The 27,356-nt window shown below is 35.2% G+C and overlaps 1 protein-coding gene across 10 annotated transcripts in view; it reads right to left on the reverse strand.

The window, feature by feature from the left end:
• Positions 1-27,356, reverse strand: part of SOX6 (SRY-box transcription factor 6) — a 375,244-nt gene that overhangs the window by 210,897 nt on the left and 136,991 nt on the right. For 9 of the 10 annotated variants that reach the window (XM_074842580.1, XM_074842581.1, XM_074842574.1 and 6 more), the window contains 2 exons: positions 23,102-23,345; positions 7,632-7,842 (listed from right to left, as the gene is read on the reverse strand). In XM_074842580.1, the coding sequence (XP_074698681.1) occupies positions 7,632-7,842; positions 23,102-23,341 (451 nt within the window). In that variant the 5' untranslated portion in view covers positions 23,342-23,345. Of the gene's footprint in view, positions 1-7,631; positions 7,843-23,101; positions 23,346-27,356 lie in introns of those variants that run through there. The other variant, XM_074842582.1, reaches the window with a different exon arrangement.

Below are 27,356 nucleotides of genomic sequence, written 5' to 3' on the forward strand. Positions count from 1 at the left end.
CATATTTTTATATTTACATTAGCAATTTTAGGAAGGGAAGTATTGCAGTCTAGTCCCTACTATTAACCTGATGACTACAAAACATGTTTCAATTCCCATTTTAAAGCATGATCCGATCATAACATTTGTGTCACAGTACATCAGAAACCAATGAAGTTTGAATTTATTTTTCTACTGCCAAGATCACGCAACTGAAGCAACTCTCCATATTTTTGCAGCTATTTACTCACTTACATTCTTTGCCGCAGAGCCCAATGTCAGTTGTAGCCATTCATATGGAACTTGCCTATTTTACTGCCCTAAGGAAAAAGCTGGCTTTTTAAATATGTTTTTTTAATAATGATTTCATAATACTAATAACATACTAATAGTGTAAAGATAGCAGATCTTTTACCATGTCTAAAAAGCAGATAAAAATGTAGAGGAGCATAGTGCAGAAAATTATATAAAATGGAAGCATAGAGACAATTTATCATACAATAAAAATTAAATTAAATTGTATCCAGCAGTGGACAATGTCAGAATTGAGAGGTACAGTGGCATTAAAGAAAAAGATGAGATGACCCCTGGAAGCAAGACATTGGAAAACACAGTCACTGAGGAGGAACGGTTGGAATAGTCAGAAGATGCTGGCGTTGAGAAGATTTTGGACAGTTTCAGTCTAATCTGTCCCTGTCTACAGCTCAAGTTCAGAGACAATGAGGAAAGGCTCAAAGCCCATTTGTTCTAATGAAAAGGATTTTACTCATCTCAAATATTCAAGGATGAATAAAGACATTTCCTCAATGTAACACGAGCATCTCAAAATGGTGAAAGTAAACATCCACCCAAAAACAGTTTAAAGAGTTATCATAACTAGAAGGGATGTCCCAATCTTCAGAATTTAGACCTGAATTTCAGACTCTCCCCACATCAGGATTCGAGCTATGATCAACTCTGTTTATTAGCAAAAGCAACAATTTTGTAGGGGTGCAGACATACAAAGCTTCAACAAGAAAACAACCTACGTTGGGAAACTGAACCTCCAGAAAAGTAGAAGCTCCATAAAACGCTGTAGAACCTACAACTAGGTAACTGCCTGATAGTAATCAAGGCGTATTTTCACCTGACAGGTCCTCATGTGGCTATTTCCGTTCAACTTCCAGCATAAATATAAAAAAATTGCTACCATCACACTTGCCACATTCTTGTTGATAATCCTGAATTAGAGCTAAGAACTGAAGGGACATGAAAACTTTTTAGCAAAAAAGATTACTTATTCATATAGATCTCATTCTGCATGATACCTATGCAAAAGCATATACTGTTTCCCATTTCTGTGCCATGAACAAATTTCAGAACAAAGAAAACTGAAGGGAAACTCAAATGTAGCATGAGACATACCGAAAAATGCTGAAGAATTACTATAGTGCAATCCACACAGAACCTGTGAGTAATGACTAGATGCTTAAATGCTACAACACTGGGCAAGATTGTAGTGTAGACAGACAGACAATAAATGCAAAGATAAGGTGGAAAGATGATAATGTGCCAGTTTCTTAAAAAATTTGTGAGATAGCATTTAATCACAAAACAGTACTCTGAAAGACTTAAAGGATATAAGTCAGCAAATAATGAAAAATGCATAAATTCTCATATACCTGGAAGGATAAATAAAAAGATGAGACAAAATATTAATGACCAGATACAATAGTGTTACATAGGCTGGGTCTGCCTTTGTAAAAAAAAGAAAACAAAAAAAAAATTTACCTAAACATATGTTGACTTCTAAATGTCATTTTGAAAAGTTCATTAAAGTTATTTCTGCTTCAAACAAGAATGGATTTTTAATAGAAAAATCAAGTACATCAGATAGAAACTAGACAGCATCTTCTTTTAGTTACCAGGAAAATAACCCTAGAAACCACTTTCTTTGTGATAATGTTCCTGAAAAGTCCTAAATTACTTTAATTTAACACATTAAGACATAGGAATTCACTGTACACATCAACAAATGAATTCTTAGAAGTTTTATGATCAATAAAACTTCTCTAAATAGAAGAATATATTTTTCTAAAGCAGCAAGATAAACTGCAAGAAAAAGGAGTGACTAATGTGATTTTACCAAGATCATTAGATGAAAAAAAAAAAAAAAAGAGAGTGGGTTGCATTTAATTATATGGTAAAGAGATAAGTAATTCAAGAAAACAGCCGTTTAGGAAAATGTACCTCATATCTCTCCTCTAACCTGACCTGAGTAATCTATTTATTGGGCTCTTGTGTTTTTATTTTGGAAGCATGTTTGGAGCTTAGCAGAAAAATTCCTCAGCCTAGATGCTACCATAAACACCTTCTAACAAAAAGCAAGTAAAAGATAGGTATTAAATTAACTAAAAAGTAACTGATTCTGAATTTTCTTACCAAAAACTATTTTTAAGAAGAAGAAAAGGGAAACACGATGAGGGTAGTACCTAGCAGATGTCGCAAGGTCTTTCAAAGATGATGAAAGGATTTTGAAGAAGGTGGGTTTTTTCACATCCAAAGGGCTTGTTTCTAGGTTTCTAGCTGAGAGGAATGCCAGCTGCCATTTAAGAATTCCAGAGGTATCACAAAAAATAGAACAGTCATTTTTAACAATTAGTTTGGGTAATCCTAATACCAAAACCCAGTAACATTTTTAAAGCCCTGAAACAGAACAAAATATCTGTAGCCATCAAGAAAACTAAAGAATAAAGAACAGAGGTCTGTAAATGGCAGGTGCATTAGGACAACCAGGGATCATGCCTTCATCAGGGGAAAGTCTGGATATAGAGCACACCATAAGACAGATAACTTGAATTAAATCTCAGTAAAACTACTGAAAAGCGTTAATAAATATTCACTGTCCACAGCTGGTCAGTAGCTCACTTCAAGACCTGATTCACAAAAGAGAACTCCTGACAATTTTTTGCAATGTCCTCAAAGGTTGTGTTTAAAACTATACCGGAAAACAAGCGTATATGCCTGAACTCTGTTCTCAGCTGTGGCAGGGTTAAAACAAAGAATACAAAACTGAAACTCTCCATTCATTTCATACAATATAGCACATATTTAAACCCCAAAACCAAAAAAGCCTGCATAAAATTACAACCTAAATGGTTTACCAGTGTCTAGTTATAAAACACAGAATGTGAAAGTTTAAGTTTGTTTACTTCCCAGTGAAGTCAACAGGAAATATGTACATATTTGTGTGTACAATACTTGAGTATACTGTCCATACTGGCATGACAGAAAATTTGATATGGGAAGCGTTAATCTATTCTAAGTCAATATAAAATTATTATTAACTAATGGAGCTGGAGCAAAAAAAATAACAAAACACAAAATCAGAAAAACCACCACTACCGAGTAGCATAGTGTGATTTTCCCTATTGCATATAAAATGAATAATACATGTGAAACCTTAATTTTTAATTTGGATATCTTTAGACGTATTATATAGCACTGTGAGTTACATATATCCACTCACAGAGAGAGAGTACGAACAGGTGCACATGACAGAGAATAGATGGAAATTTATGAATATACCACTCTTTATATAGATGTTCATTATTCCAACATGCATACATAAAAATCTTTGATCTCTGAATGTTCAACTATGGTCTTCAAGGAGGAAACAAGAATGGGAAGCAGTTTATAAAAAGCTTGTGTTAGAATTGTGAACTGAGCTTGGTTGAAAAACGATACTGTATACATCGCTCAGAATCAAGGTCAAAAGTGAATTAGGAATCCAGGCCCTGAGTAATGAGGGCTTAGCACTTAGGAGAAATGACATGCCCAGTTTCCAGCTCAGAAGTGCCAGCTGACCTGCCAACCTAGCATTCCAGATCTGAAAGGGGGAAATCTGCTCTCCTAGCTACAGACAAGATGTGTACTACTAATTATTGGTCGTAGAGGCTTATGATGAAGTACAGTAGGATAGTTGTCTGGAAGCCAATTCTGAGCCTAGAATTCAGGCAGCCCAGGCAATGTAAATCTGTCTCACTAAAGTAACATAAGCAATATTCTGAAAGAAAGGTCTTTTACTGAAGGGGGATAGAAAGGGAAGGAAGCAGTCTGACCATACTATCTAACATAAACTCTTCATTTTAGCTGGAAAGAGATTTAATACTTGATCGTACTGGAGGATACTTCCAGAGAAAAAGCCAGTAAAACAATCCTTCTACTCATAGAAAAACTAAGATGAATATACTGTAGTTATCCAAGAAGCCCTAGAGTCTAGTGTTGTTGATTAAATTAAACACCTGTTCATTTCTGACCTCTTCTGTCTTATGAGAACACATGTCAGCAGTGTCTTTACATACTCAAACTAACTCTAAATATTTGTAGCATTCTTTTTTTTTTTTTCCCAGTTACAATTTTCTCATCAATTTTCTCATTTCCAAGTCATTGCAAGTTAAGACACAGGAATGCCTTAATGTACAAAGTATGCAAATACTGGACCACTAACTCAAAAAATGTTGCTTATCTTGTGATGTTGGTAATCTTTGTTCAAACTACAAATAATGCTAAAAACATACCTACGGTATATTCAGTCCTGTATGAGGTGCTCATGTTCCCAGTATTATACACAAGACATGACACTGGCTGAAGCACTATTATTAAAGAGAGATTAAAACAGCTGTACATTATGCTGAAGCACTCACTCTTTCCTTTACAAACAGACGGTCCTGGATTACAAGCAGCACTTGACCATTTAAATCACTACAACAACCAGATTTAACCAGCTGGGCCATATTCTCTTAGGCAATGCCTGTTGACCTCCTCAGTCACAGCTGCTCAGATGAAATTCTCATTAGACAACTTATTTTCAGAAGCCAAAGGACTCTGATTAAATATATCTATTTAGACATGATAAAGTCTTTCAGTATATAATTCTTTTCCAATGTTATGAGATAGAACAGAGACCACAAGCAGTGTATACAAGCATAACAGACACCTAACACAAAATATTTAAGTATTTGACACCAGCAACTCATATTACTCAAATTCAGATCCTATAGATGGACCAGAGAGCTACTATAATAACACTAAAAGAGACTTGCTGCTGTACTCGCGTGGGGGTTCAAGCAGATGACTGGAATTCTTGAGTTCTTTATTCCACTTCTAACTCCACAGTTAACTTGACATATGACTGTATCTTAGCCCAATTCCCACAGCTGCATCCACGGTCATGGAGCTCCTCCTTATAAGAGATGCTAACATGCACTATTAATTTATTCAAAGGAGTGATGCAAGACTTCAAGCCCCACAGATTTCACATAGTAGTATAGAGTAGAAATACACATCTTTTCCCCATTACATTCATTAAAGCAATTATATTATGCTACCTATTTGCTCAAAAAACCAGCAGGTGTTTTTCAATTCGGATAAGCAATTTTGTGACAGATCAGGACTTATTACACTTCTCAACAGCAATGGCCGCATACCATTTTAAGAAAAGAATACCATGGAAACCTACTTTAAAGGATAGATGTTAAAGAGCATCATGTATGGTACATGTGTGATTAGGCTATTAATCAGGTTGCTTAAAAGAGACTATAATATGGCAAAACACTTTCATAATCTCAGACCTCATTTCTCCAGCTGACTCTGCACTGAGTCAGTTGCAGCACCCACAGTCACAACAAAGATCAGAGGCTTAAAATAGTAACTATTTTTAAAATGTTATTTTATTCCAATCAAACAAGTATGGAGAGTTTACTTTTTAATTCAGAGAAACTTCTGACTACTGAAATAGGTATTCAAATCTGTCAGAAGAATTTTGGTATGTCTAGTCTACACAGAAGTTTAAAGACATTGAACTTCCTAATTGTAACATTCTGAAAAATTTCCAATCTTTCTATTAATGATTTTTCGGTGTTAGTTTATATGATAACAGTGAGATGTTCATTACTTATTTTCCATAAAATGGAAGTGACCTTTTTTTCTGCAGAAAATCCTGGATGAATTGAAAAGAACTTAACATGCAGATACAGCCAATTACCTTTGAACTTACAGGCAGACTTAAGAATAGTTTTCCAGTATAATGTGGTCCATAAAAGGTAAGATTATTTTATAGATCAGAAATGACCTTTATTGCACAGCTGGTGAGAACATACAGCATAGAAGGCTCAGACTCAGTGATAGGGATCTCTCCGCTGTGCACATACCTCTCTTAAATCAACTACTGTATATCAATACAGAGGAAGTGCAGAAAATTCTTGAGAATTCATACAAAAATAAGCTATGAAATGCTTGAAGCCTTACAGTAAGATACTATGTTTAAACTTTTTGATGCACATTTTTATTAGCACACCATTCAGAATACTCCTGGAAAAGTCTTAGCTGTGGTGGCACTACAAACAGCAACTTGTATACTCCCGCAGCAAAGTATGAGCCAAGACCTTTGATTAGCATGGAGTGTCGAACGACTGTTACTGACTGTAAAAAACAACTTTGCCAAAGTAACATTTAAAATAGTTTTCCTAGTCTAACCACCAAATCTAAGAAAGCAATTTTTAAAAGAGTGATCTTTACAGCTGAAAACAGACAGATGGTAGTAAAGAATCTGGGACATTCTCTCTTTAGAGATGTTTCACCAGCTTCAGAAAGGACACCTATAGAACACATTTATCTATGTGCTGGCATTTAACAATTATGCCAAGAAATTTGAAAGCCTACTTCCATCCCTACATGATTTATCCCATATTTAAACATATTATTGTATCAGCATCAATTTTAATTGAAATCTACATTGCTACACGGAGCCAAGGGATCCTGAAGTGCAGTTTGAAGTGCACTGTGACCATACCATGAAATTGAGGTGGAAAAATCACAGGCTGGAAGATACTGTTGCAGAAGCAACCAAGACTTCATTCTCCTTGACAGGGGGAGAGTGGACCCTGACCATGTGCACACATATACTGATAAACTCATTCTCCAGTTCTGTTTAGTTCCTATCAAGGCCAAAATCTTAGCAAAGTCAGTGAAAATATCTGAATAAGGACTGAATACATAAACTGCCTTAGAGCTCAAAGATTTGTCCTCATTTTTGTCTCTCTCTTTTAACTCTTGTAATATCTGAGCAGACTATAAAAAAAATTATGTCTTCAGCCACAGTTCTAAATATATAGGTCAGAACTAGGTACTCTTTACACTTAAAACTGTTTCCCATTCTCCTAGCCACAGATGCTGGGTCATTAAGGTCATCAAAGATAAGAATTTCTAAGGCAAAACAAACCAGCTCATGTTTTATTCATTCTTATTGTTTAAAATAAACATTTATCTTTTAAAAGAAAAAGAACAAATACCACTGAAGAATATCCCTCACAACTTTACAACCAGTTAAGAATTCATCATAACCTTTCAAGCAAGAGTTGAGTTTTCACCTAAACTGACATTCTTGCTTTGACTCACAGACTACCAACACAATTTAGAAAGTTTAAAAAAACTGGCATATTTGTCTAAAATCCCTAATGGATCTCATTGCCATGGTAACCTGTGAATAACTTTATCCTAGCCTTTGCCAATTATGCAATTCTCTGGCTCTTGATACCCAGCACATTCTTTATGCCATAAAAATTGTAGGGTTTGGGGGTGGGGAAACTGTATCAGTCTTATCCAACACATACCCTCTTGCTCAGTCCTGGTCATTTCTTCTAGTTTCTTCTGCTTCAGCGTGTCCACCACATCTGCAAGGCTTCCTTTGCGGCGTTCTGGCGTTCCAAAATTAACACTGGTCATTAGCTCACTGCGGTCACGACCTCCTTCGTCGGGCTTGTTTGGTGAGGTAGAGGTATTTCGGAAGGAATATAGGGAACATAACTTATTACTCTCTGACTCCTGCAAAGAAACAATACAATGTGAAAACATAGGCTATTCTCTTATGTCAAAAGAATCTCAGAGGTAAAAGTTGAAAGCACTATTTATTGGTCTGTAATACTAACAAGCCTACATGTATCCTCCATGCTAAAATGAGCATTATGATTTGAATTTCTCAGTTTCAATGTTTGCTGGGGGCTCTTTTTTCCTTAAGGCCAGTCCTCCCCATGCTTCTGACAATCATACTTCATGCCTGAGATACTCCTCATCAAGGATTTTCCTTGTCAGAAACAAGCCACTTCAACACTTTTTTCAATGAATGTGTTAAGCTTTTACAATTTTCTTTAGTTCCTTAAGTAAGGGCAATACACATAGCACTAAGAAAATACAGGCAAGGACAAATTATTCCTGGATAGATCCTCAGCTTATGGAAAACAGCCTAACTTTAAAACCAGAAAAGAGTTAGGCCGATAATGACTGAGGAGCAAGGCATCTACTTCACAGTTAAACAAAGCTTATGGTATGTGTCTACCCATGCTCATTCACTGCTCTTTAAAGCTTTTTCTTAAAGAATGAAGGTTATAATGCTTCTAATATACAAAAAGAGATGTTACTTTCCAGGCTAACATAGACAAAAATGAGCAAGGAAATGAGTTTATGGCAGAACAATTCATATATGCTGATACACAGGTATTGAGACTACATGTATCAGAAAGGTGTTCTACGGTCAAAAACACAGAAAGAGAAATAAAAAGGGTTCATCTCCCTTGACAATAGATAATGCATAGTACCCAAGCAATAAGTTAAAATAAAAAAATTTTTAAAAAAAGGCATCAAAAAGCAATGAGTAATGTGAATTCTCCTCAGTTTTATGAGATCACCTAACAGTCAAGCCCTTCATTAACTTCTCTGGCTCAGACTCCTCATTCTCCCAACCATAGATGCAAAATTTTCTACATCTCTCTTTTCACTCTTTCAGCTAAAAAGAGCACAGATTCTTCAATTTGCCTTCAAAAACTCAACCATGGGAATTTTTCACACACTTCCCTTTCCAAAATTATTATTTTATTCTAATTTTTATTAATACCAGGCTAGGAGTGCTAAAAATTGCGGGTAAAAAAAAAAAATCAAGGCTTTTTGTTTATGGTATGCCTAGAAACGTCAGTGTGTATATTCGATGCCATAAAACAGATTTTCTTTAAAATTAAAGAGTAATAATAATAGTAGCAATATTTTTAAGAATTAAGAGATGAATTAATAGTTCTATCAAAAATCATTCTCCCAATGTATAGTGTTCCCCACAAACAGTAATATACCTACTTCTCTATGAACTGAAAATACCCTGTACAGAGTACTGAAGAAACGTGTGTTGGGAAATGTCCCAGGTAAAACAAGGTCTGAAGAAAGATGGACTAGAAAACATTAGCCATCGGCAACAACATCACACATGGATTAAGAAGTAGCTGTGCAATGTAACAGAAAGAGCAACACTAACAATGAGCAAGTGTGGTAAGCAAGGGCTGTGGACTGAATAGAAGGTGGTGGTGACAAATCGTCATCAAGCACAGCAGTATATGACCAGCACAACGCTATTATTGCCACTGGAGAAGGAGGCAGCATTTTCTAGTGATGGTGAAAATGTATTTATTCACTAAAACAGAAAACTAGAAGATGCTATTGCATCCCAGCAGAAGCAGCACCCCTGTCAACATGGTAGGAGCAACAGAGGTTTTGTAAGCAGAAACAGAAAGAGAGGTGACGTGGAACAAAACTTTACCTTCATTTTCATCTATCAAACATTAAAGAATTTTTCATTCTATCAATTTGTGTCATTAAAGAATCAAACATCACAAAGGACAACACAAACACAAAAGACAGACCAGGTACAGAGCTGAATTTAATTAGTTGCCTTTAGAAAAGGAAGGCTTTATCATCTTCAATTGCTTTTGAAAATTACTTTGCATTTTCTTAAAATTTGGTCTAAGTTACAATGGAGATAAAAAAAATCTTCTACTATTTTTCAAATTTAAAACTTTAATTTCTATAATACATTTCCTCAGTGAAGAATTAATACTATATAACATGGCATTTTCACCTTTGAAGACAGTATAAGAGCAACTAAATAATTTTAAAAGCAACATCCTCTTATAGTACATGAAGCATATCCATCAGAGTCAATGCAGGGTCTTTCATGCTCTCAGAAAGGAACACTAAATCTATTGTTTAGGCCGGAACCAAGAAGATAAGGATAATCTGGGGAGCAAGTAGAAATAACTGAATGTTCTTCCTCCTGATAACCTATCCTGTCCCTCGCCTGGATGCATATATGGTCCAGCACAATGTTTCTTCGCTGCTAATGAAAAGGCTCTCCAAGTCCTGCCTCCATTAGACGGCACATCCACACTTCTTTTTCTTGCCCAAAAGACTGCAATGTCCATAATGAAGATGAGACAAGTTTAAACTCCATGCAAATGATGTATATTTATGGAATAGAGGCAGAGTGACAGCCTTTGCAAGAATAAGGATCTTTCCAACTAATACAGTATTTTATATTGTCAGTTTTGTGGGTAAATAAAATGTAGAAGGAAAATAAAAGAATAAAAGGTATCCCTAATAGTTTTGGTTCTGCTTGGCCCTACAGCTACAGCACTGCGGTCACTAAACGGCTAATACATTTGCAGTGTATTATTTGAATTGGTACTCTAAGAAACCCAGCAAGGATGACTTCCTGAGCCCCATCATTTTCTCAAATCAGAAATGGTTAAAAAGAGTGGCTGAGGATTCAGCAGGAGAACTGCACAAACTGAAAGGCATTCAAAGGATTAAATGGGCAAATGGAAAAACTGTAGACCAGTCCAGTGTAAATACCCTATCTAATAATAGCAGAACTCAGCTAGAAAAACCTAAATCAGCTGCACGTACAATTATCTACAAAAACCAAAACCAACTCCCATGCATTCTATGATTCTAGATAAATTTCTGAATAATCCACAAATAAAATGTAGCTAAAATGAAACATTGAAAAGGCTTCAGAAGGAATTTTATAGCTACACAATCAGAATAGATATTTCTACTCCTACGTATCTCCTGTTGGCAGCTTTTTTTTATTCCAACCACATGAACAGGTTATATTGACCTCACATTCATGGCAAAATAGACAGATCAAAAAACAATGTGGCAAGGGAAGCATTACTGTTATATTTTCTCTAGAAAGGTGACTCAACTGTGTTTGAAGAGAACTTGTTACCACAGTGTTCAGTTTGCTGAAAATCAAATAAAGGTTGAAGCAAATTTATGAAGGATTTTAATTTGTTTGGTGGACCTTATAATATTTTGTGGACCAATACATGTCACGTTTATGTCCTAGCACCTCACACACTGCACGACCAAAAGTGCAACTACCACCTACATCAGATGCAGGCCTGGCTATCAAAAATTAATTTGCACTGACATCCACAAGCAGCATGCAGATATCCTCCTAATGTAACTGAAAATACATTTAGGTATCCTCTAAAAAGAGAGTAGTGGATGATGTGTGTTGTCTGCGAGAAGAGGTATATCATCTCCACAAACTGTTTGTTGGTCCTCTTGCTTTAATGCATAAGGTGCTCTCACTAGAAAATCTGGACTCCAGAATGGAAAATGACCACCATGCTTCTTATCATAGAACAAGAAAATAAGTTCATGGTTAGGAAAGGAAAACCTGGTTATTTTGAATGTGGGAGGATTCAATAATGAAAGACATCCTATCCTTGAGAAGCTTTATGAAGCCACCTTTTACAGAATGAGGAAGCCCCAGTTCGTTTGACCTGAAGAGAGGAAAGAAAGGATGCTATTAAAAGTAGTTTTCATTCTTTTTCCAAGAGCATGGAAGAAGAGGTAAAGACAAGTAAAGTGCTTAGCTGAGATCAATTCAACTGTTTTCATTTTGCAAAATCCATCTGAGCACTGATGAAAATTCTCGATGCAAGTCAACTTTTCTCAGCATAACTGATAATAATAAGAAAATGGGCAAGAGAATATGACTAATATGAATATCCACATAATGTATTTGGACACAATCTGGTGCCCAAATTCATCCAGTAGCTACATAATACACTAGAAAACTGACACATCCCTGAATTCTCAGGTTTTAAATTCACATATTTCTGTAAAATGACATTTTAAGTCTAAAGTTGAAATAATATCTTCAACACATGACAGTCCCTTTGAAAGGTGCATTTTTCAAGGTGTGCTATTCTTACTGAATTCAGTGGTTTCCATGTATGAAGGTGGGGGAAAGGAAAATATAATAAGATAAATAGCAAACATTTAGTCTATAGACAAAAGATTTAACACAGAGAACTCTTCTTCATCCAACAGCAGTGAAATTCACCATAGACATTTTTAATCTTGATTATATTAGGATTATTTCAATTTCCAGTCAAAAAATGGAACAATATCAACATATTAATAAAGTGCCAGTATCAAAATATTATGTCCATCTAAAGCATATTTTACTTCCAGTAAGAATGAAGTGCTTAGAAAAGAAGAAATTTAAGGAAAAGCAGTTTGCAAATTTTGAATTCGGTCCTAACAGAAAGCGTTAGGTAAAAGTATTGCTTACTACAGAGAACATAGCAACATGGGTTTCTTCTCAGTCCGATCCAAAGTGACATCTGGTGCAGATTGCTCGGGAACCCACCACATCTTTTCTAGACTTACAAAACTACCCTCCCACTCATACACTAATACTGGATAATCGTAGAACTGTTTATGCCCATACCAGAATACACAGGGGTATTGCACAGGGATTTTTGCCCACCACAGTGGTGGCATATCCAAGACTAGGCCCTAATAATTGGCAAACAATAAAATTTGAAGATAGCTTATTACAAAACATTAGGCATAAATCTGACTGCTTAAGGAACAACATATATGATGATTTTACATCTTAAGCTTTCTTCTCTGCCTTACTCTGTCAGACAGAAAAATGTTTTAAGTTGAAGAGGTATTTATTTGTAGAGATGACTAAACCAGCAAATCTTACTGCCCAGCAGCTGAAGACTGAAACTCAGTCTGGACCACTATTCCAGCTGCTTACTATTCAGCAAGGACAAAATTGAATCTATATTTGAAACAGTGGTTTTTAGTATCAAGGTAAATAAAGGGCATTTTTCCTGTATACTCTTCCTTATCAGTCCATTAGCACAGACAAAATTTTATTACAGACCATTCAACCCACTATGCTTAGTGTTTTGAGAAAATGTTCCTATAACATATCAAATACCTATATATAGCCATTAAAATTTAAGGATTAGGTTTCAAAGTGGACAAAACAGAGAAAAATAAATAAATAAATGCACAAAAGTCAGAAAACTGGCAATTAGCAAGGCATGAATGCTAAAATACTATGCATAGCTCACTCAAGGATAGGTAGCCGTAGAAATCACACTCTTACTTACCCCTAAAACCTCTACTTACCCCCCTACTCATATGTCAATGAGAAAACAACATTAAGATTTCCAGTGCAATATGGTAACAGTTTTCCTAGGTCTATCCTTGGCTTTTTTCGTATTAGAGGGGCAGTGTACTCCTTTAACCCATCCCAAGTTTGCTTTGAAAATACGTGGTCCAACAACAGCTTCCTTAGTCTCATCAGCTTTCCAGGCTGCCTGGTGTAAACAATGAGTGGCCTGTTGGCCATTCCTTTTAGAGTTGCTGTGAATGGCTCAAGTATAGTTTTGCTAATGGCAGAAATAATTCTGAACAATTACAAAAAATGGCTTGGTGTAAATAAAGATGGGGATTCTTTGTGACTACATACATGGTATTTTCTTCACACTCCATAATTCCTTTAAAACTGTTACATTAAGATAATATGTATAGATATTTCAGCATGCCTCTTACTCTGAGAAAATGATTTTTAGCATTTACGTTCACTAAATTTCACAAGTTACATTGGTAAAATTCTTCAAAAAGAGAGCTGCTTAGTTTCTGTACAAAGGAGGGAAAATCCTTATACTTTGTCAGATATTTCTGTTGAAAAGGGATTTAACAAATAATCATAATTTTCTTGTTAGTGTAAAAAATTTATCTTCCTATGTATTTAGACTCTAACAGTTTAAGTAGTTCATTTGCCCATCAGTGGTCCCACTGATTTTAACAGCATAAATGAGGGAGTACTGCTGTAAGTGATGTAAATAAGGGTATTGAAAGTTGACCCAGTATTTTTCATATTGGGAAGCTAATGTTTATAGCAATATCTGCAAACTGAATCATGAGCCAACTTGTGTCAACTTCTGTGAAGCACTTTCACTTCCAAAATAAAGCAAACACACACAAAACGACAGTTTTATCAGTGAAAGATTGCAGACTAAAAACAAGATTCAATATTCTTGCTCCTTCCTCTGAATGGCCAAAGTACAAAATTCGGGGACTGCATTTGGGGGCTGAGAAGCAACAGCTCAGTTTGGGAACTCCACAATCATGAATGGAGATTTGGCTTGGGACAGATCTCTCTTTGGGATCCTCATAAGGGTTAAGGACAGACCAACAGTCTGGTGAACTGGATTATCTGGTCGGGAATCTTAGAAGGGGGAGTGCAGGAGGCTGCGGATTTTAATAGACATGGCAATTCCTTTATGGTAGCATTTGTGTTTTATGTAGGGAGGATAGATTCTGTCTCAAAGAGAGAAGCTCTCTGAAGGTGAGAAAAGAGGAAAACTCAGGAAGTGAAACTGTGGGTTGTACAAAATCGGGGTCATAGTGTTAGTTAGCAATTTATGAATAATTACCGTCAACTTTGATTGAAAGTTGACGACTGCAATCCTACTCAATAGCCAGAGAGAAAACTGTTTCTGTAAGAGTTCAGCTGAAATCACAGGATGAATGGCCAAGAAGTGGAAAGCAAATATTACTAACATAAAATGTGTTAGTTGAATTGCTTATTTCCATGTGGATGAGGCTTTTCTGTTATAAAGGGTTATTTATCTGTCTCTGCATTGAATGGGACACATGTAAACACCCCAGGAAAGTTGGATATCCAGAGTGGTTTTGATTCCAAGTACTAGAGGCATGCTGGCACTTGGAACTAGTCTGGAGTTAACATATAATGAAAGCAAATGTTTACAAAATCATTTCCAATCACTACATTAAATAAGGTTTCCCATTTTGAGGAATTTAATTAAATAGAATTAAGAGAAATTAAAAATCTAAGTGATCGTTTCCAATTCTCATCCGAATAAAAAAAAAAAAAAAAAACAACAAAAGTTTTATTAAGAAATATTTATTTAATTCCAAGGCTTGAGAACGACTGCTATGAGCTATTGAGAGAACATCATTTGTAAATTCTTAGCAAATTATGCTAGTGGGAGGGCAAATGGCAAGTAATGGAATAAAACCTCAAGCCTTTAACTCAGCATTTACTCTGATAAAACTTGCACTGGTTTCACTGCCAAAGTATAGGCTGAATACAATTTGTAAAAGGCTTGTATTTCATCTTTTGTACACATCTAAAATCCTCAAGAAGAAACAAGTAAGCACTAGCTCTAAGCCAAGAAAAAATATGCTAAATTAAGGGGGGGGGGGGGGGGGGGGGAGAAAAAGAGAAAATAACTTTAGCTTAGATCAAACGTTTAAAAATGAAATTACATAATAATCAGGCATACATGACACAAATATGGGCTTATGAATAGGTCACTGCAAGACTAGATATCTGTTTGGAAGGAATAGGCAGGGACTTCTTGTTTGATGTAAAACATGACCATTAATTGTAGCAATCCCTTCATACTCAGTTGTTGGAACAAACCAAATGATTCCAGGTACACCAAGTTTTGGGTAGAGAGATTTCAGAAGGTTACAGTTTTTCAACTATGTGATATAAACCCTTCTCTTTACAAATGAGCAAATCTGTGAAAAATGTTGACAGGCATTTTTGGTCCATTCCAGGAGAGAAAATCACCTCAAAACTCTTAAATACAATGACCAGTCATTACTGTATGGCAATCAACTCACCCACAAAGAATATGCATAAACTCATGTGTGCTTTTGAAAGAGTTAGATGCTAAGGATTTCCTTAATTATTCAAATACCATATGTCCTAACTCCTTGTGTTTAGGTTTGGTAATAAATCACAACAATAATTAGACTTTATGCCCTTGACTTCGGTTAAATGCTCTTATTAAGGAAAAGTAATGGACAACCATTTACAGAATGAGCATTCAGACTTATATTTTCATCTAAACTGAAACTAAAGATGCATTGTGATTAGTCCCAGCCTATTAGCACTGTTTACCTTTTGGGTAAATAAAGACAACATATTTTGTGATGTATGATTGTCAGAAGCTGCCAAACAAAACAAGGATTGTGTGGCTTGGATATTCCAGACCACTTTGTATATATTCAACTTCCTCCTATTAGGTCGTCTTAGTTGTCCAACTTATAACTAGATCTATTGTAAATATCAAAATAAAATTTGTATTTATGTTTTTAGCAATATCAAATGCACATGGAAATCCTTTTCTGTATATAGTTACATGACATGTATTACATGTTTTATGTTTCCCTTTTAGTGTTTGCAGAGGAATGTATGCAGGAAACCAGCCTGCTCCACAGAGTACTTGTATTTCTTTAAGGTAAACACTGATGAAACATTTGGAAGATTGAAATAAAAACAAGACATTTATGAGACATAAAGGTATCACATAAAACTGTTGTGAATTACAATAACATTGGCTGAATCCCAGAACAGATAATCCTTATAAACATGCAGGAATGTTGTAAACTGTATATGAATGTCAGTGATACAGTACATTAGGAGATTCATATTACACTTGGTGTTGTGTAAGTCTCAGTCCCTGGATTTTTCATGGCCTCAAAGATTAAAATAAATATATGTAGTATCTTTCCTTCCTCCATGAAGACATTTTATGTACACAGTTTTATTATGCTGAACAAAGATACCAAAGTCTGTTTTTTCTTGAGCTGTCAAAGTACAAAAGAAATGCAAAAAGTCCTTGCACAGATGTAGTAAAGTGCTGGATTTTATCTTTTGGCAGGTGCTCAATATGCAGCCCACATAATCACATGTTAATGACTGGAGTGTGTTAATCAGCATGCATACCTGATTCCTTCTTGCCCAAGGAAAAAAAAAAATTTAACAATTTAGAGTGTGTTAGTGCTTCTACTTTTGAAAAAATTCATGTCAATATACAGAAGTGAATTAAAAACTTTTCAGAAATTGCTTTATAAAAAATAGGAAATATTAAAATAAGAGAAAGGAAAAAAAATTACTGCAGGTTTAGATGAACATAAACTACAAGTCTTCTGTGAAGAATTCAGGTGACTATTAATTCTATTGAAACACAGTTCACCCTAGAATATAGGGAAAGGTTTAAATAGACCGTGCATTTGGAAAAAAAAAAATCATACAGTGACAAAATGAAAATAATACAAGTATAACTGGCATGCCAAAAAACAATTATTTGATTCTTCTTCAAATAAAATCAATTTTGTATTTCACCACCCCCATTATAAGCACATTATCCTGCACACTTTTAGGAAATTGCTTTATTATTTTTAATATGAAATGTTAACATCTTTTTATGCTAAAGCTAGTAAAACTAAGTCCTTGATCTTTCAAAACTTTAGACATGTGCTGAACATTATACTTGTAGGTACTCCTAATAAAGTCAAGTTAAGCACATACCTGAATGTTTTTGAATCAATGTGCTTGAAAAAAAAATTATTTCTATCTTTTCTGCAATATATTTCTCATAGAAGTCTATTTTATGGAAAAATAAAATATCATATCATCTGTTTCTTCACACCTTTTAGTTTCAGCCAAAATTTTGTACCCATGCAATTACGTATGAAGGTATTTATCTCTTTAGTTAGATAAAAATTCTGATGCACTACCTGGAATGCAGAAATATCATCATAAGCAGAGTAGAATTGCTTTCGATCATCACAAAAACTCAGATTTGTACATGTAAATAACAGCTGCATAAGCAATTTAGCAGATACAGAATTGCCAGAGTTTAGGGCATTTATATTTGATGCATTTTATATGCCCATATCCAGCCCATAAATGAACTAAAAATAAAATTTCAAAACAAGTAATTGTATCTATAACTTTTGAGAATTTGAAGCCGTGAATTTATATAACAACAAATTCACAGTGTTTAACATGTGTAAATGTTTTTCAGTGATCATTCCTAAAAACTTGAGTTTATTTTCCTTAAAGGGAAGAACTCTCAACAAGAGAAGTTAATAAGAAGGGGTGGGGGCGAGCGACAAGATTGTGCTTGTTTTATGTAGAGACAGTAAGCACTGAAACATTAAGACCTTCAGGATACCACCTATTTCTGCCTTTCTGATGTCAGTAGTTTTGCTAAAGCTATATAAAGTTAAATTTGATACTTGGTGATTTAAAATGATTTTAAAAGGAACAAATACATGTGGCATTAAGAGATCTTCACTCTTCCTACTGCATATACAAATCTGCTATCAGTACTGCTGAGACGTACGCACAGACACAGTGGAAAGGTAGCAAGCCTTTCACTCTTTTGGCAAGAAGTCAACAAAAGACAGAGACTTGACATAATTATGAAATATATGTCAATGTTGCCATTTGAGATAAAATCCAATGAGATACATTTCATTTCTAAATCCAAGAGGTCTCTGAATGATGTTACAACATGTATAGGGAAACATAGCATATATTTGGAGGCAATTAAACTGTATTTGTATATGTGTTTGGTTTTCCTCAGTCACAGGGAAATAAACTATCCTTTAGACTCGACATGCTGCTGTGGTTCCCTGTAACAGTCTCTCGCTGCATCATTCCAAGTAACAGTAGAGCAAAACAGTGTGGAAGCCCTCTTTCTGTGCATGCACACCCTGCCTATATACCCCCGATGGTGGTGGGCAGGGGATGAACTTTGGTGGGAAAAGAGCACAGTGACACCTCATCATGTACAGTGATCGGCACAGTGCCTGCGAGTTCTTCATGAACCCTGTCTGTTACCAGACTGTTACACTGGGGTTGTGGATGTGAACAGAATTTGTCTCTCTCTTTTTACTGCTGAGAGCAGGGGGGCAGAATTCTGTGATTTGGAGAAAGAATCCAGGTTTCATTAGGTTAAAGCTGCTCAAATTTATTGTTCGTGAGGCCCACATCTTAGCCTTTACAGCTATGGGAATACACCATCCTATTCCTCAAAGATCAGGCCACTTGTCCAGCTAATTTTGTACCTTGTTGATGGCACTGCTTTCTCCTGATACTTCAGAGCAAAAATAAAAAACCTTCGTAATTTGCCTTACAAGCTGTGGGGGCTCTATATGAAGATGGGGACCATTCCTGGTTCCCCAGTGAACAAAGCACAAATTATGGTTCTCCATTTCTTTACATATTTACTAGTAAATATATTATTGGGAATCAACAATTCAGTTACTATTAAATTTAGCAAAAGTATTGTTGGCTTTCCCTCCTCATCTTCTCTCAGTCTGTTGCCCCAGGAGAGCCAGGTTTTGGATGCAGTCTGAAAATTTGACTGTATTTCTTGCCTGCTACTCATTGTCCATGGGAGAAAGCAGGATACTTTCCTCATTATCTTAGTACCACTTTGCCCTCTTCCCTACAGTTTACTGCAGCAAACAGATATGTCCTTAGCCTAAAGTAGATTTTATTTTCTAGTAGAACTACAGGCAGCAATAAATACCCATATGGTCAGGTATTTTTATATTAAGTTACAGTTAGAAATATACATATAATCTTTTCAGCTCAGCAATATGAAATTACAGAAATCTTTCAGTTGTTTTATTTTCTCCCCACTGTAACATCAAATTGGCTGGTGATACGATACTCGCAGTGTAAGTCATTACAGGTCTGACGTTACAGTTGTTGCACATTGCTGAATCTGTCAAATGAAAAGGGAGCACAAAGGGAATTTCCAAATGCAGCTGCTATTTCCCATTTGTTAAATCCTTTTATTACACCATATAAGTACACAGCTGGGAAATACTATAGAGTGGGAGTTAAAACAAAATATTTTGGCTTCCAGACATTCAGAATACACAAAGGACTCAGTGGAAAGCAATGCCTGATATCAAAAGGGAGTGAAAGTTTGAAAACATTTCTAGCCAGTGTGGTTTTTTTATGATAATACACAATGTAGTTTAAAGGTATCTTATATTACAGAAAGTGCTGCATACCATAAATGTTGAGAAAAAACTCAATCTTTTTTTCAGTCAGATTGCCCTACTACAGTATCTTTTTTTCACTTAAGATCTGTACGGCCCTTGTAGCATCTTACGATGCATACTGTGTGCTCTCACAAATTCCAGTGAACTCCTTAGTAGTTTTAAGTGCACAAAGGATGCAGGATTGTGCCCTTAATTATATACCACATAAAAGAGACATTTTTCTTCCCCATATGTGAACAGTACTCTTTGAATTTACTATCTTATAACCAAACAACACATATTATTAATGCATTTTAATGATAGCACTACTGTCTTTATTTTCAGTGTAAATGGTATGGAGCAGGTGCTTCTTCAAATCTGCTTTGAAAGGATCCATCTGGGAAAAGTCAGAAAGCACCTACCTTCTGGGAATTTGTTTTTATTAAGTAGAAAAGCAGTCACTACCACAGCACCTATCTCAAAATTGCCCAACCCACCTTCTGGAATTTGTCTTTCTGGAAAGAAACTCCTATCCTCCCTTCAAGGAGTATAAAATTGCCCTCATCAGGAAAATTGCAGGCACCTCTGTATTCTTTTTTAGCAATATTGATGCCTGCTTGCAGACTGACATGTTTCAGAAAAACTTTATGCAATTAAGTGCAGCTTAAAGTTTGCTCATGAAGTACATAAATACGGAAGGAAAAAAACAAAAAAAAAAAAAAAAAACACCAAATCAGACAAGTTACCCTAAATGACAGTCCCTCAAGGAGAAAAAAAATTTTTTCACCACTCCAGTGTTGTGAGTTAGATGACTAGTTAGATCACCTAAACTGTAAATACACTGGGACCATGCTCTGTACATTTTAGATCTCTTTTAAGTGCAACCAAACAGCATGCCTTAGAACTTCAGCTTTCACTTCTAGTCAAGCATTGTAAATTATACCCAGCTTTGAGCTGGGCAAAAAAATCTGGTTTAGCTGAGAGCTACCTAAACAAGGATGACATATATCCACCATCAGATTTAACACAAAGGAATTATGGAAATTACTAATGTTTTTCAGGACATTCATCTACATATATGATGGAATATTTACTGAAAGAAGGAGAGAGGAAAACCAGAGTGCTAAGTCACTCAAGCAAAGTTTATGCACCTGTTCTGAAACATAAGCTGGGTATTGATTCATGCCATGTCCAAGCGTTGTCATGATAGTGCAGCATTAAGAAAGAAAACAGAGACTGCACTCTGTTGCTCTAAGTGTAAACCCACTTCAGAGCAATACCAATGAGTACAACTGATCGTACTGCACGAGGTTCTATCATTTTGGCTCAAGCGTTACTTCAGGTCCAAGGAACAGTCTGAACCAAAAACAAATGCTCTGAGGGACTCCTAGAGGCTAGGAGTTCCTTTCTCTCTAGGACAGAGTCCTTTTATCAATGTTATTGGTGTCCTAAGACCAAAATTCCCAGAGTGCACATGCTTCTCGGAATTAACAGGAAAGTAGCTGATGAATTCACACATTTATTTTTTCCATCAACATGATCAATCCTTTCTAGTACACATCCAGCTTGTCTTCCTGATAACATAGAAGTTAAAATTATTCTGATGTGCTTATCACCTGACTTGGGCAAAAGAGTGACTCTCCATCCAAAATGAAGTTCCATCTGAGAATTGTGCCTAGAAGCCATATCTACAACTTACAAACTACCTTGTCAAATTACTAACCTATAATCATTTTTCTTTAAAGCCGTTTTTACAGTTGAAATTTTGCTTTCTTCATGACAGTCACCCAAATACTTAGGAATACTTTAGACCTGACAGAAAGTTCTGTACTGGGTTAAATTGTGCATTACAGATTAGGTAGCATTTTTTGTGGTTTGGTTTGATCTTTTGAATCAGTTCAATTTTAGAAAGCAAAAAATCCCACTATATTAACAAAATAGATATTACTGTAGTGCTGTTATTTCATTAATTCCAGGCATCACAGTTTGCATGAAGAATTCCCGTATCTATGTTGATTAATGCATTAGAATTATTATTTCTACTCAAATTTAAAATAAGTTCATTATTGTTATTGTCGTCAAAAAAAAAATCTTTTTTTTAACCTTATTGAAAGCTGTTGATTAGTACTGAAAAAAAAAATAAAGGCTTGCTGAAAAAAATCTGCTCATAGACATTTAATAAAAATAGAGAAGAATTTTTATGAAAAGGCAGGGTATTCTTTTTAAACTAACTGTGTGAATTTAATGTCTGTGAAAGTCACTTTATGGAGAGTCTGGAATTATGATGTTCTAAATTTACAGAACACCTGGCTGCTCCACGTACCTTAATTCTGTTCCTGAGGAACACATGCAAGGAAAATAAATTGACTGAGATGCTATGCCCATTCAGTCTTCATTCAGTCTCCTCATTTATTGCAGAGTTTTGGGGATGCAGAGACAGAACTACAACTGCCAAATAATTTTATCTGGGCTACTGAAGAGAATACAGATAATAATTCTAATCACTGCTAACATCACCTATACACCAAATGGTAATCTAGCGCAGAAGTGCATGACATAGTTACTCATAAACACCCTTCCCCTTCATAAAAAGTTGTAACTTCCTGCAAATACAGCAGGAAGTTTGTGTCACCTAAAATGCCAGCTTCTTTGTTGTGGTGTAAAGCTATAATATTCCAGATTTGGTGGATTCTATTTCTGAGAGACAAGTAAAAAAATACATTAAAGTTTCTTCTTTCAGCACAACACTTTGCAGATGACAAACAGTTGTGAGCTACATCCTCCTGTCAGAAATTAATGCTTGAATATATGAGCTAGAGAAGTTATAACATAAATCAAGGTATGAATGAAAACATGATAAATAGATGTATTTCCTTTCCAAAGGTGAACTCATCAAATGACCTCATTCATATAGACCTGTACACTTAAGAAGATTATACAATTGTAATTTATAATTACACCATATTGATGTTGATCTATTACTAACACTGACACTTTAACATTTAAAAAGCTTTACGTCCATGAAGGATTGTACTGAACATGTCTTTCAAAATGGAAGTGAACAGTCTTTTACAATACTAATTTAGAAAGCCTCTGTGAGAACTGTGAAACTCACCATTCTGTGTTGGGCTGAGATGACTCCATCCCACTCAGGATCTTGTTGGATCGTCGTGACCAAAGTTGGTAGCTCCTCAGAGTGAGGTTTGTTGTGCATTACATTATGTAGAGGCAGATGAGAGGTCGCGTGCTGATCACTGTTGCCCTCTTCCTTGTCTCGTGATGCTAAATCCTGGGTCATTGTTTCCTCTCCATCAGCTGCACATGCAAATGGAGAGGTAGCCTGCTTGGAAGACATTCTTCTACAAAACAAGAAAAGCAGACAAAAAGAATACATTGGTATTAAATTAAAAAAAAAAAAAATAAAAAAAAACAACCAAACAAACAAGCAAGCTCCAAACAGTCCTCTAAACACACCACACTTGCCTACAACAGTTAAAAATTAATCACGTGCAGCCAACAAAAGCGCTCTAAAAAGTATGGGTTTGGGGGATCTGGATCCAAAACAGAGACAAAGTATTCATTGATGCCAAGTCAAGGTCAGGGTTAAGTTATATGATGTCATTCTATTCATTTAGACTTGTGAAACAAAATAATTTTCTCCAGACATAAGAAAATAGTGATTTTATTGGTATTTTCATGTTGATTGTGCAGTAGAGTTCATCTTTAAATTCTTACTCCCATGAGCAATGTGAAGGTTATAAGCAAATGTTTGAATGAGGGTCCATCGTGCTTTCCTAACCTCATTCCTTGAAAGCAGAAGGTGTTTTCTACACAGATGAGAATATTTTAATTCATTTCAAATTCTGCTAAATAAGTCCTTTTGGTGCTTGTTTAAAGCTGTATCTGCTCTTAACTTGTTTAAAATTTTACCCAGTTTTACCTTTCGGAAGCTGTTTTGAGATGCTCATGTGAAAAGCGTTCTAAAACTGAAGAGTTTCTTGAATGGATGGATAATATCTGAGTAGTCTTTTACAGTTTGAACTAAAAATCTAAAATAATTATGTTTCATTTCATATTAGGCATCGAGTACAGGATATAGCTCAACAAATTACTTTAAATTACTTAAAAGTGTAATGAATAAATGCATTGATTTATGTTAAATGTCTTTTCATAATAATGGCCTCTTACTACCATCTCATATGCAAACACAGCTTTCACCACAGTTTCTGCACTTAGATGAAAATATATCTGACTTCAACTCAAAATCTGAAAACACTTTGTTTAAAATTTCTAATAAGATTAACTGCAACTGTTAAAACAATCATTAATAAACCTGAAAGAAGACAGCTAAAATGTATTAGCTATTTTCCCAGGTTTTAGTAACTTTAGAGTATCCTTTACACTGAAATTGCTCAGAAACTAAGGAATAAGATCTTCACCTTAACTGCTTTTTAAGAATAATTGATTTCATACCATTTCTTTAAAAATGCACAAATCAGTTAACATAGGAAACCACATGAGCATTTTTCAAATTAGCAAATCATTAACTTGCTAGTACTGTTTCTACAGACAAATAAATACTGATTAAAGGGTCTGGAAATCTGAGACTAACAGTTAAATTTACAAATCTGTCACATGCTTTCATGAATATTACAGTGAAGGAAATATCAAGTGCAAAGAAAAATAATTAAGTTAATTCCAATTTAAACAGTAGTTTTTATGTAGCAGCCTGTGTTTCACATAGGATTTAACAGCTAATGCTAAATTTCTCACAATTAATGAGGGAGTTCAGATTTAGTATCCTACAGTGAAAAAAAAAAATTAATATAGGATCAACTAATCTAATTATGTATAGTTCTATATGAAAGTATTACAAGCTTTGAAGTGCTTTGAAACATATTAAAACACTGATACCTGTTTAGAATAGCTATTCTGTAAATAGAGATAATCCTGGCCCTTAAACTCGATACTGGTGGGGAAAAAAAGGTTTGCATTTTCTTTAGGGGAGCCTAAGTGTAAGTGGGAGTCTAATATTAACATTGCCAATAAGGAGAACTGAGGAATTTAAACCGTGTATTACATTCTTACTACGCTAAAGAATTTGTGTTGATGCTACAGAGAACATGCCAAGAGTTCAGCAACCAGCATTATTGTACGTACTTCAGAAGGTTCTTCTTCATAATTACCATGATCCAAGATAAAATAAAAGGTTTACTTTCCCTTTTCTCATTAAAATAGTCATGTTAATGTAATCACTCACATGAAAATTTAAGTCAATGCTCTATGCAATTTGAAAATCAGACATGAAAACTGAAAGTCACAATAAAGGATTTTCCTTTCTTTCACCTTCTCAACAAATCTCGTTCGTGTTTCAAACCAAACGAGCTTCTGTGAAAAGCAATATCTATGGCTGTTTCTTCACCATAAATTAATCATGACACAAAACTAGAAATGAAAATGTCTCCTAAGAATAATTTCAACTACAAACTGCACCAATGAATAATAGTGCACAATCCTAATTAAACACAACTCTGCAGCTGCAAAAATAGGCTGAATCTGTCCAAAGCTACGAGTTGGCTTTAAAGGCTGGTTTGTTAGGGACTGTTTTCTTAAGGAAGGCTGGGCCCTCAGTCTTAATCAGCCAATAAATTATTTCCTGCAATTACATTAAATAGAAAATTATCTTCAAATTGGGAATGTTAATTGAAAATCAAAATTCAGACTGAAGTTTAGAAATTACATGCTGAATATAATTAGTCTAGAAAGGCTTCACCTCTATTTCATAAACAGGCTTTTGGTATTTCCTCAAGTGACCATTCAGTAAAGCTATCTACTGGTAATGCACTATAGAGGAAACACTTTTTCTTTGCCATATACACTAATATATTTTCCTCTTATTCATGATGTTTTACACACAATTAAATAAAAATCTCTATTCACATTCTGTTGTTTAAATTGATTACATAGAGAAAAGAGGACTCTGTTAACCTTAAAAATAAAATTATATTGACAAAGTCACATTCACTAATAATCTTGACCCAGCAACTTTTTTCTGAACCAGACTAAGAGAATGGACCAAGAGCAGGGTTAAAACGCTTTCTAGCTCCACCTACCCCTTTTCTCCACTGCTGCATTATGATCAGACACGTTTTCATACTGCACTTTACTCAGTTACCTACCGTCCTGGAGCCTGAAAAGAAAGACAAGCTCAGGCAGGCCTCCCAGGCACTTGGTCTCCTCATGACATAATTTTTAGCAGTGTGTTACACTTCTATTTTCCCCAAAACCTTTGTTAAAATGGCAAGATTTAGTCCATTAATTATGGTCAGAGGTCAGCACTTAATGGTGCCTTTCAGTTTTTTGGTAGCTAGATTTTAAACACTGGGGTAAAAGGGACAGAGATGCAGGACCCTGCTAAGTTAAGCCCTCCACCTTCTTCTCCCAGCACAGTCACTAACTCAATCTATGTACCTCATGTGTACATGTCTTCTGAGGGTGCCAGGTTATGCACCAAATATTGATTATGCCTGGGTTTATAATCAGTAAGAGAGAGTAATTATAAACTCTGCATCTGGGTGTTATCTAGTCAATTACTTCATGCAGACTTTTGCTCATTACCTGTTTGTTTTTACTTAAATAGGAGAATTCTGTACACAGAACTCCATCAGGTCCAAAGACAGAGTTCAGCCAATAACTCCAAGGTCTCATCAAATTCAAAGGGAGAAGAATCTGGCCCATTTGAGTAGATTATGTTTATGATAACATTAAACCATAACAAGGTTGTTGTGTTAAAATGTTTTAATGTTAAAATATGAGTATGAATAGCAGTCAAATTTTAAGCCATAATAACTTCCCAATTTTACATTTAAAATATTCAAAATGCATTTGCTAAAATCCCTGGCGAGAGGGAAGAAAAATCAATATTCATAATAAATAAGGCTTGCAAAAGGTATCAGAAATTTACTAATTTCCATTATAATTTATTTTATTTTTTCTCCTATTATCAATTAAATTCACTTGAATGATTTTAAAAAAAGTTTCTGATAAAAAATATCTCCCTAGTTATAACCCCTGCAAACAGGGGTTTATAATGGAAGTGCTGACACAACCCTAACTACAGCAGCGCAAATGGTGCCGCTATAATACACAAAATCAAGTTCTATTATTCTAAACTATCCTCGCTCGGGGGGTTTTCTTTACTGTGCTCCCAGACAAACTGCTGAAGCATGAAAAATTTAAATGCAATCAAGTGGGTCCAATTCTACTTTACTAGAACAAGTGTCTACAGTGGTACAATCTTAAAAGAAGATGCAACAGATTTGTTTGGTGCTTTTCTTTCTTTTTTCTTTTTTAGCTGTTTATTTATAATA

Source organism: Strix aluco, chromosome 16 (genome assembly GCF_031877795.1).
Source record: "Strix aluco isolate bStrAlu1 chromosome 16, bStrAlu1.hap1, whole genome shotgun sequence".
Lineage (NCBI taxonomy): Eukaryota > Metazoa > Chordata > Aves > Strigiformes > Strigidae > Strix > Strix aluco.